At 44.4% G+C, this 10,988-nt stretch overlaps 1 protein-coding gene across 1 annotated transcript in view; it reads right to left on the bottom strand.

Annotated features, from left to right (window-relative positions):
• Positions 1–246: 246 nt before the first annotated feature.
• Positions 247–10,988, bottom strand: part of LOC123730377 (inactive carboxypeptidase-like protein X2) — a 70,828-nt gene continuing 60,086 nt past the window's right edge. Inside the window, exons 12-27 of the mRNA XM_082968469.1 lie at positions 10,722–10,799; positions 10,478–10,587; positions 8,432–8,571; positions 7,968–8,052; positions 7,674–7,818; positions 7,478–7,569; positions 7,104–7,227; positions 6,734–6,930; positions 5,189–5,365; positions 4,546–4,730; positions 4,153–4,443; positions 3,707–3,837; positions 3,353–3,492; positions 2,295–2,394; positions 1,868–2,034; positions 247–1,778 (exon numbers count right to left, since the gene is read on the bottom strand). Of these exons, the coding sequence (XP_082824595.1) occupies positions 1,404–1,778; positions 1,868–2,034; positions 2,295–2,394; positions 3,353–3,492; positions 3,707–3,837; positions 4,153–4,443; positions 4,546–4,730; positions 5,189–5,365; positions 6,734–6,930; positions 7,104–7,227; positions 7,478–7,569; positions 7,674–7,818; positions 7,968–8,052; positions 8,432–8,571; positions 10,478–10,587; positions 10,722–10,799 (2,537 nt within the window). The 3' untranslated portion in view covers positions 247–1,403. The remainder of the gene's footprint in view (positions 1,779–1,867; positions 2,035–2,294; positions 2,395–3,352; positions 3,493–3,706; positions 3,838–4,152; positions 4,444–4,545; positions 4,731–5,188; positions 5,366–6,733; positions 6,931–7,103; positions 7,228–7,477; positions 7,570–7,673; positions 7,819–7,967; positions 8,053–8,431; positions 8,572–10,477; positions 10,588–10,721; positions 10,800–10,988) is intronic.

Here is a 10,988-nt window from a genome sequence, read left to right as displayed (position 1 = left end):
TGAATGGGTGAAAACAGAGCTCTCCAGTAGGTGTACCAAAACATTCAAGGACCAACTTTATCAACTTTCAAAGCAGAATTACTTTCCCATTATTTCTCAACTGCAGTGTATGATATACCAATTTCTAGTTCTGAGTCTCTACTTTTATCCAATGTAAAAAACACAATTTCAAATTCTGCTACATAAGACCGAATCGAGGCGGTCGGTCACATTTTTGCTCAGTGTGGACATGAACAAAACAAATGCTGTATGTAAACAAGCCTTTATTAATTGAAAAAATAACTTTCCTCTTCCTCAGCTAAATTATGAGGAACATTTAAGAAAATCTCTTTTGATTACTCTCTTACTATTCAACAAACATTTTGTAAAGTTACTGTATGTCGATATTATGACTTTGCTGTCAATGTGTGAAAATAATGTAAATTAATCCACACTTTTATAAGAAAAACAGAAACTTTGATTCTTTGTTTTGACTCTTCAAGGGTGGAGGCGATAGTAAAACAAGTGCGTAATCTGCAACCACCACATCTACATGATCTCTGAAGTACATTCTCTAGGAAAGCTTTGCAACAACTTTTTAAATTGAATTGGTATAACATTTATTTTCCAGATATCAGTGGTTCTATTTTTCTACTCTAAACTGACATTTTTGTGTGTGTTAACGTTGTATTAAAAGACCTACTCGAGCAGTTATACAGACCACTGACATTAGCTTGTGTACATGACTGTTCTTGCATTCAACACTGCATTGTTTCTTTAATCAGTTTTTGCAGATATACCTAAACACTTCTTGTAGCTCCTTTGTTGATCTGAAAGAATGGATGGCTGGGGGGCTACCAGAGTTATTGGAGTTTCAGGCATTTTGCTTAAACCTACCCCTACCTGTCAGTTCTTTAAAGGGATACTTTGGGATTTATCTACTTCCACAGAGTCAGATGAACTCGTGGATACCATTTTTATGTATCTGTGTGCAGTTTGAAGGAAGTTCTTAACTAGCGCTAGCGCAATTGCTAACTAGCTTTAGCGCAATGACTGGAAGTCTATGGGTATCTGCAAGCATCTTTCTAGTCATTGTGTTAATGCTAGTTAGCATTGGCTTGCAAAACTAACTCGAACTTCCTTCATACTTGACACAGAGACATAAAAATCATATCTACGAGTTCCTCTGACTCTGGGGAAGTAGATAAAGGGCATCATTGCCAAAATCCCAAATATCCCTTTAAGGGGTCACTTAGTTGTCTACTCTAAGAATTGAGTTAACAGCCTGGGCTCAGGACTATGACATCGGTCCTGTTCAAATACTTTAGAATGCATACTTCCTCCCTTCCTACCTTGATTTCTTCAAGGAAGTGGGGAAGAAGGATGTATTGTAAATGTATTGGAACAAGGCCTTGGGGTTTAGTTTAGTAATCGTCGATCTTGTACTCGTATTTGTAATCCAAGATGGAGTCCGTGAAACTTTCCGGTGCCGACGTTTGCCCCTCTCCTATGAACCACGAGTCGTACCAAGCAGTGGTGGGCTCCGCCTCTGTTGTCGTGGGAACCGGCGTGGTCGTCGGGGGCAACGTTTTTGTCGATCTCATCAGTCTCTGTTGCCGTAGATGACGGGGGCGGTCGAGCTCTAGATCTTCCCTTTGCTTGTGACGCGTCCAATAAGCAATGGCTGCTCCCGCCGGAGGCCCCACATCCCTGTTACCATTGGAGACCGTGTTCCGTCTTGTTCCGCCGTTGCCGTGACTGAGCAGGCGTATGGGCTTGTTGCCGTGCAGGGCCATGATCTGTGGATGAATAGATATCATTTATATAGTGCTTCAATGGCTCTAAAGTGGCTAATAGGCACTCTAATTGTAGGTGTAGCACTACCCACTTGTTTGATGCGGTCCCAGTTGGACTTGGCCAGGTTAAAGCTGCAGGTAGTTGCCCCTGCCTCGTAGCCCACCACACACAGCTTGGTCAGGGGGGCGAAGCCTTCTGCCCGCACCGTCACACGGTACTCACCTGGGTTCAACAAGCGCCAGTAGTCCCCTGTTACAGCTGTGGAGGAAGCAGAGAGGAGAGGGCTTAGACTGCACACTCAGTAAAGATAGCACTGGCAGGCTCCTGGACGTCCACTGCATGTAGGTTTGTTCAGGGGGAAGGGACAACAGGTTGTTACCAATATCTACCCCAGCTGTAGTTTAATGAATATACCAATATAACAGTGCATAGCTACATTCATGTGTTCACAGCAGTCAGAATGCCAAGGGCAGTAGCCTATGGGACATGGTTAACACAAAGCCACACACTGTACCCACCTGTAGAGACATCATGGTTGACCCCCTCTACAGCAACTGTAGCATTAGCGATGGGGTTCCCCTCATTGTCTTTTACCACGCCCCTGATCCCACGCTGCACCTGGGTGGGGTGAAAACCAGGGTTCAAAAGGTCAGTCACTCTACAGCAGTGGTATACAAACTTTTTCAGTGGGGACCCCATTTTTCCCACAATCATTTCTTGCGATCCCAGAGATGGTTGTCCTTCTGGAAGGTTCTCCCATCTCCACAGAGGAACTCTGGAGCTCTGTCAGAGTGACCATTGGGGTCTTGGTCACCTCCCTGATCAAGGCTCTTCTCCCCCGATGGCTTAGTTTGGCTAGGCGGCCAGCTCTAGGAAGAGTGTTGGTGGTTCCAAACTTCTTCCATTTAAGAATGATGGAGGCCACTGTGTTGTTGGGACCTTCAATGCGGCAGACATTTTTTGGTACCCTTCCCCAGATCTGTGCCTCGACACAATCCTGTCTCGGAGCTCTACAGACAATTCCTTCGACCTCATGGCTTAGTTTTTTCTCTGACATACACAGTCAACTGTGGGACCTTATATAAACAGGTGTGTGCCTTTCCAAATCATGTCCAATTTACCACAAGTGGACTCCAATCAAGTAGAAACATCTCAAGGATGATCAATGGAAACAGGATGCACCTAACATCAATTTCGAGTCTCATTGAAAAGGGTCTGAATACTTATGTAAATAAGGTATTTTTTTTCTATACATTTGCAAAAAATTATAAAAACCTCTTTTCACTTTGTCATTATGTGGTATTGTGTGTATATTGAGGATTTAAAAAAATTAATTCCATTTTAGAATGAGACTATAACATAACAAAATGTGGAAAAATTCAAGGGGTCTGAATACTTTCCGAATGCACTGTGTATATACAGTATATATATAGTAATATATATATATATTTTGGCGACCCCAGCTTTGAATACCACTGCTCTACGGCCACACTCCAGGACCGTGTGTGTGTTTGGTATACTCTCAAAATGTGTTAATTGTTTCTATGTGTGTGCATGCGTGTGTCTGTGTGTGTACCTGCTCCATGAAGGTGAGCATGGCCTCTCTGTTCTTCTCCCACTCAATGACCAACTCACTCTGATGGGGGAACTTATCACAGCCCAGGAACACTGACAGCTCCAGACAGTTAGTGTGCAGGTAGCTGAAGTCATTCATACCTGAGGATGGAGGGAGAGGGGGGGAAGACAGGTGGCAATGAGAACCTGCAATGCAAATGATGAGCCACCAGAGAGCACCATTGCCCCCAAAACTGGGTCCTTTACTCTGATCAATGTTACATTACAGGTTTCAACCTTTTTGAACTACTGTATGTAATGTCTTAATGAACAGCAGATAACAATGGAATAAAAAAGGGATGTTGTCGGTCCTTACTTCCTGTGACGGGCTGCCACTTGGCGCGATTGACGATTCCAATGCCTCCAGTGATGTCATCGCCGTGACAGGAGCCGTGGGAAGTGTATGTCATCGACAGGTGAGTAGAGGCATAAGAGATGGCCAACCACCTATAACACACAAACACACACACACACACACACAGTCAGATAGGGTAATCTGATCCTAGATCTGTGGTTAACTTGGGCTCCCGAGTGGCACAGCGGTCTAAGGCACTACATCTCAGTGCTAGAGGTGTCACAACAGACAATCTGGTTTGAATCCAGGCTGTATCACAACCGGCTGTGATTTGGAGTCCCACAGGGCGGTGCACAATTGACCCAGCGTCGTCCGGGTTTGGCCGGTGTAGGCCGTCATTGTAAATAATAATTTGTTCTTATCTGACTTGCCTAGTTAAATAAAAACATTTACTTTATGCTACACACCTGAAAAAGGAGGCGTCTGCTGTGGCCCTGGGTTCATCCTCAGGCTCTGCGTACCCCCCTCTCCCTCTGTCATCCTCCTCTTCCTCTTCCCTGTGGCCATAGCCATGTCCCCTCCACTCCTCCTCCGGCTGCTGGTATCTCCTGTTATACTGGTCTTCTTCTCGCTGCTGGTATCCCCTGTTCCACTGGTCTTCTTCTGGCTGCTGGTATCCCCTGTTCCACTGGTCTTCTTCTGGCTGCTGGTATCCCCTGTTTCTATGATCTTCCACCGGCTCCTCAAACTCCTCGTACCTAGAAGAATGATTTAAATTGAGTTGATTGTTTATTTGGTTTCATATCATTATTACTCCTGCCAAAAATATTAAGAGTGCATGAAGAGAAAGAGCCTCGTACTGTCTCTTCTTGAGGCTCTGTGCCCTCTCTCTCTTGCCCTCTCTGGTGCTGGCGCCGGCGGTCTTGGTTAGGCGGTGATTGTCGTAGGGGTACGCCACAAACCTCTCTCCCCCCTGGAAGTTGGCCCCCAGTACGAATGGGTGGCTCTCCATCCACAAGATGATGGCTCGAGTCTCCACAGCAATCTGCAGGACAAGAAGAACAAACAGCAACCATCTTTTTTTATTTAACTAGGCAAGTCAGTTAAGAACAAATTCTTATTTACAATGATGTTCTTCCCCGGCCAAACCCTAACCCGGAGGACGTTGGTCCAATTGTGCGCTGCCCTATAGGACTCCCAATCACGGCCGGATGTGATACAGCCTGGAATCGAATCAGGGTCTGTAGTGACACCTCTAGCACTGAGATGAAGTGACTTAGACCGCTGTGCCACTCGAGTCCCCTTGTTAAGTTGATAAACAGAGAAATGGACTTCCTTGTACTGTCTCTGCTCTTCACACCATCTACATTTCCTTCCCTCCTGTTTCTCCCCTCCTGTCTTCATCCCCTCCCTTTCTCCCTTACCTTCCCCTCCCTCCCTCCCTCCCTCCCCCCCCCCCCACCCTCCCTCCCTCCCTCCCTCCCCCCCCCCCCCCCCACACACCCTGTCATCCCCCTCTTGATCTGCAGGGATCTTGACATGGTGATTGGGGGTCAGTTTGGGCACCATGCCCTTGTCCTCGGCCTCCCACAAAACACTGTTCAGGTCAGGGAAGTTCTGGAAGATGTCATGGCCGTCCTCCGTCCAGTGGCCTGTTGTCCAACCACTCAGCTCGGAACCCTGTGGTGTCAATGGGACAGGATGTTATGGAGATATGGACTGCATATTTACTGCAGTAATATCAACATGTTAAAACCAAACGTCTTAGGATTTGCTTGAATGTCTCTAGTCTTGACTTAACATATGAGATATGTTTTCTTCTCTTGAGGAAAATAAAGTTGGGCGCTAGACTGTTCCTGCATACAACAATACGTTCCTACAGGATAACAAGTTGGCTAAATCAGACACTGTCTGGCACCCATTTTCCTTAATAGAAGAAAACAGATTTGCACCCTGGAAGTGTAAAGTATAAATACAGGCTGTATTTCCCTGTAAGGGTCGTTCTTGAATTGCGGTGGAATTTTGGAATGGCATTTTGGAAAAGAATGACTTGATTTTTTATTTAAATGTAGTTGGGTACATCTTCCCATTCTAAATCAACTAATATGGTAGCTTAATGATTTAAAATATGTTTTTACCATTATGATAACATTGTGCCACCGGTGGAGTAGTAACACCAATGAGGATTTTCTGAAATGGAGGCCACAAATGCTCAAATCTAAGGTCAATCCTTTAAAAATTATTTACTAAAGTGATTAATTATTTCCATTTATTTAAACTGGCTGACACCAAGTGACGCAAAATGATGAATGAAATTCTCAAATTTATGACATACTGAAAGGTCGTGATAAGCTAATCATTTTCTTTAAGATAGAACCCTCCCTCAATAACAGTTTGCCACGGGAGAAAATGCTCAAGGTCCTTGTACATCTTTGTAATCAGCGATTTTCAAAGTGGTAACACCAATGACATAAAACTGAGGGACACACATTATACTAGTAAAACAATAGGTGTTTTTATTGATCTACAGCAAGAGTATTCAACTCTTACCCTACGAGGTCCAGAGCCTGCTGGTTTTCTGTTCTACCCGATAATTAATTGCACCCACCTGGTGTCTCAGGTCTAAATCAGTCCCTGATTAGAGGGGAACAATGAAACAATACAGTGGAACTGGCTTCAAGGTCCAGAGTTGAGTTTGGGAGGTCTAAAGTAAACAATATTAAATACTTTTGTTTACTGTCTAGCATTCAAAATAATAGATAGATACAGTATCTCTAAACCCCAAAACATGTCACTACACCTCTACACATCGCCAATGGGGCAAGCCAATTTGCTAGCCCCCAGTAGTTTCAACAATGCATACAAATAGTTGTTTTGCAGTATAAAGGACTTACATATGTTTTCTTATTAAATAACAGTGAAATAAAATTAGAATGTATTCTTTTTAATGTTTTTGTCATTTTCTATTGTTTTTACATGGTGCCAAAGTCAAGGGACAACATTTACCACCGCAATTCAAGAATGAACCGTATAATATCCAGTACTGACCACTGTGAGGGCCTTCTCCTGCCCATCAGGGTTGAGTGAGGGCACCAGGTGGATACGTATTCCCTCCACCAGGCGGCGCACTCTGGGGTTGCCATCATTGTACTCCTTACACAGGTACTGCAACAGAAGAAGAACCATCTCCCGCCCCGTCGCCTCGTTTCCATGGAGACCGGCCGTGTAGCGGAACTCCGGCTCACCTAAGGAGAAAAACACAGATTGTCATTGTCTTTCCATGCTTGAGCGGACACGAGTACAGAGCTTTCTATGAAAGTTCGCCTGGAATAACAAAGGGGTGCAGTTAGCCTGGAATAACTAATGGGTGCATGTTCTGAAAACTGTGGACACAGACACAATATTGGTTTCATCCCACCTATCTCGTGTTCTGTGGGGTTGCCTGATATCACCATGGCCAGGATGTCCAGTCCGTTGGAGCTGCGACCCAGGCTGTACATACTGGTGATGTTGGGACACTCCTCAGACACAGACTTCATCATCTACCAGAAGAGACACACAGGGGAAAGCAGCAGTTACCAGCCCTGGCCCGGGACACCTTCAGTGAGTCTGTGCAAGTCTTTGTTCAAGCACAACAAATCTTATTAAATGAATCTCCAAAGTGTCAAGACAGAGTTGAAGTCAGTTGTCACAATCCGTCAGACAAAACATTAGACCTGATTCAAGTTCAAACAGGTGGTACTGACGGCCTTAACGTTTGAAGTCCCCTGAAATGGGAATGTTCCATCTCACCGTGACCATGTCTGAGTAGTTGTGATGTCTGAAGTCCAGGTACTGGACGGGAGTCACCTCATTCTGCAGCCTCTGGTAGGCACTGGTGGGGTCTGAGGAAATGAAAATGCACAGTGTGAATGTTTGCGTGTGTTTTATGTTTTACTATCCTTGTGGGGACCAGAAGTCTAGTAGGGTGGGTGCGTGTGTCACTCACCAGGCAGTGGGCAGCCTAGTACCTCCAGCCTCATACAGCAACTACCATTCCAGCTCTGAGGGATAACTCTGATGTAGCGTGCTAGTATGGGCTCAGCTAACTGATTCAGCACAGGGGTATCCTTATCAGAGTTAGCAAAAAACAACTAGAGACAGAGAGAGGGGAGGAGGGGGGTAAAGAGAGAGGGAGAGACAAATATATTTGACATGGTGAACTTTTGTGCCCCATAAAAAGAGCATGAGAGTGAACCCTGGGACCAAAGTACATTTGAAGCAGCGAGGCTGACAGACTCACCCAGTCAGAGTAACCGTCATGGATGGTTTTCCATTCTCTGCTGTCATTACTGAATTGCACGTAGTACGATGTCACAAAGTCACTCCTGAAACAGAAAGACGCACACAAATTTTGTCACCATTTTGTCTTTGATATGTCTGAAATTGTCTGTGCGCGTGTGCGAGTGAGTGTGTGTGGGCGTGCGGTGTGGGGTTTGGTTTCACTATCCTTGTGGGGAACAGAAGTCCTCACAAGGAGGGTAAAACAAGGAAAAAGTCTATTTTAGGGTTAGAATTAAGATTAAGGTTAGGGATTAGGTTTAGGATTATGTGTGTTAGGGTTAGATTTAGTTTCAGGGTTAGGGGTTAGGGTTAAGGTTAAGGTTTAGGGTTAGGAGTTAGGGAAAATAGGATTTTGATTGGGAACGCATGTTTTGGTCCCCACAAGGATAGTAAAATAAACGTGTGTGTGCTTGTGTGTCTTACTCGTTGCGTGAGTCTCGTCCCTGTGTTATGATCCCAGTAAACTCTGTTGCTCTGCGAGCGTCCATCTCAAACCAGTGAATATTGTCCTCTGGGTTAGGACACCACGCCCCACCATGCATGTCCTCCTCATCATCCGAAGCCTGGAAACCATGGAAACCATACAGTGTTGGAGATGTGGGTAAGGGGGCTTACCGTCAGGTTTGAATTAGTGTGAGGAGTCTACCTGCATGTTGAGTCATGCTCTGTGTTGGCTGGAGCAGTACTGAGACTTAGGGTTAATGTGTGAGGGTTAGTGTATAAGGGTTATGGGTTAGTGTGAGAGGGTTAGACTTAGTGTGTGAGAGTTAGGGTCAGTGTGTGAGGGTTAGTGTGTGAAGCAGGGGCGGAAATCCCGGGGGGGACGGGGGGGACACGACCCCCCCATCCTGGGAAAAATGTGATTTGTCCCCCCCAATATATCACTGAAACATAACTATGTAATTTAAATAATATTAATAATATGCAATGAAAGCAATTGTGCTGATTATAGACACTTAATAGCGCGTTTTTAAGTTTCAAAAGATTGCGACCCCCCCCACCCTTTGCCTCACAATGGTTTGATCCACTGCCAGTTCCTTAGCTTGCTAGGTAACAGAGAGGTCGTATCTACTGTCTGAAAGGCACTCAATGCACGTAACTGACGTGAGGTTAATCCAGTCGATCGCACACACACACTCTGTGAATATGCAGAGCTAGCGTGCAAATATTAACTATTAAGCTAGCTAGTACCTATTCCATTTATGTGGCGTCGTCAAAGATGGAATCTTTGCTATCGTCAATTTATTCCAAGATCAGCAGGCAGATGATGTAAGTTAGTGCTTCAAAGTCCCTGTGATAAGGTTAGCGATAAACTGAAATCCAAACTGAACAGAACTACACTCTCTTCTACCATTGTCTTAAATATATTTAATGGTCTCGTTGCAAAAGCTAAATTGTCGCAAGGGAACTTTTATTTATTTATTTTATTTCACCTTTATTTAACCCGGGTAGCAAAGATTATAGCAAACACCACTGCAACTGAATTGGTGCTCGCTAGCTTTGCAAATTCAGCTATTGTTGGAAGCCAGCCAATATGAAACAAACTATTAAAATTACAAAAGGTTGCAGCATATGTTGTGTAAATGGTGAACTCATACCGCTGTCAACTCTTGTCATTTTAATCCGTTTCACATTTGCTAGCTACCTTTTAGATCGAAGCCCAAATAGAATGATTGAAGATGATAGAAGGCCATCTCCTACTGTAAATAACCTACACACTGTGTGTGTAGCCAGCCAGCCAGCCAGGTAGAAAAATGGCAGAAAAATAAAAGACGGACATCAGAGTATTTTTCAATACACCAAAAACGCATAGTAAGAACCCTAGTAGCCTAATATCTCAAAGACTAGTTGATAAAATGTTCATAAGAAAGAAATGAAATTCTAATGGAAATGTTTCACAATGATGTCATTAGGCAGAGCAGGCAACAGATGGCACACAGACAGCAGAGTTGGGGACAGATATGCAGGGAGAGAATGGCAGAGACAGGGAGTCTCAGGTAAGTTTGTTGAGTCTTTGTTTAGCAACATTATGAAAGGTTCTCAGTTTTTTTTACTTGTAAAATAGGAACATAATTGGAAAATGCCATGGATACCCCCACTCTCAACTTAAACTGGTGACTGAACTAAGATTTGTTAAAGGCAATGGTATTGCTGTTGTGATTAGTTGTGTAGTTTTGGGTACCGGTAGTTAGGAGTACGGCAAACACCTTATTTCTTTGGTTCCTCAATATACATTTACCATATTACAATGTAGGCTATGTGTTACAGCACTACTTTTGGTGTCCCCCTCAGGAATTGCTCTTGAGAAAATTTCATGTAATTGTCCCCTCCAAAGTTGATATCAGATTTTCGCCCCTGGTGTGAAGTTTAAGGTTAGTGTGTGTGAGGGTTAGTGTGTGTGAAGGTTAAGGTCAGTGTGTGAGGGTTAGTGTGTGAAGGTTAGTGTTAGTGTGTAAGGGTTAGGGTTACCTGTATGTTGAGTCGTGCCCTGGCTTGGCTGTAGCGGTGGTGAGACATGGAGGAGGCCAGCAGCTGGTCTGATTGTATTCTATGAGACTCCATACCCAGGGGAGGACACTCTGCCACCAGGGGAAAACATCTCAGTCACACACACATCACAAAAACTTCAAGCCACAATGGAAAAGCTCTTAAGCTCTTGCTAAAACTCTTGCTAACCGAGTATTGTATCATTGGATGGTAGCAAGTTACTTACTTTTGGGTTCCTTGAATACGTGTGGCCTCTTCTTGGCTTTGGCCCTCTCTTCCTCTTCCCTCCTCTGCTGAGCTCTCTCTGTCAAACAGCACCATAGTCAATCACTAACTACAATCCCAGTAATAAATTCTCTGTGTGACCGCTTGCGTGCGTGCATGTGTGTGTGTGTGTGTGTATCGACAAATGCAGTAATGCCTCAGAGGATCCAGATGCCTTCACATTGCAGATAGGAAGGAAACCAGATGTATTCTGTTTCTCCAAATTCAG

The sequence above is a fragment of the Salmo salar genome, chromosome 24, assembly GCF_965601325.2.
Source record: "Salmo salar chromosome 24, fSalSal1, whole genome shotgun sequence".
Classification (NCBI taxonomy): domain Eukaryota; kingdom Metazoa; phylum Chordata; class Actinopteri; order Salmoniformes; family Salmonidae; genus Salmo; species Salmo salar.
The sequence above is the reverse complement of the archived record's forward strand: the minus strand, read 5'-3'. Positions and strand labels throughout refer to the sequence as shown.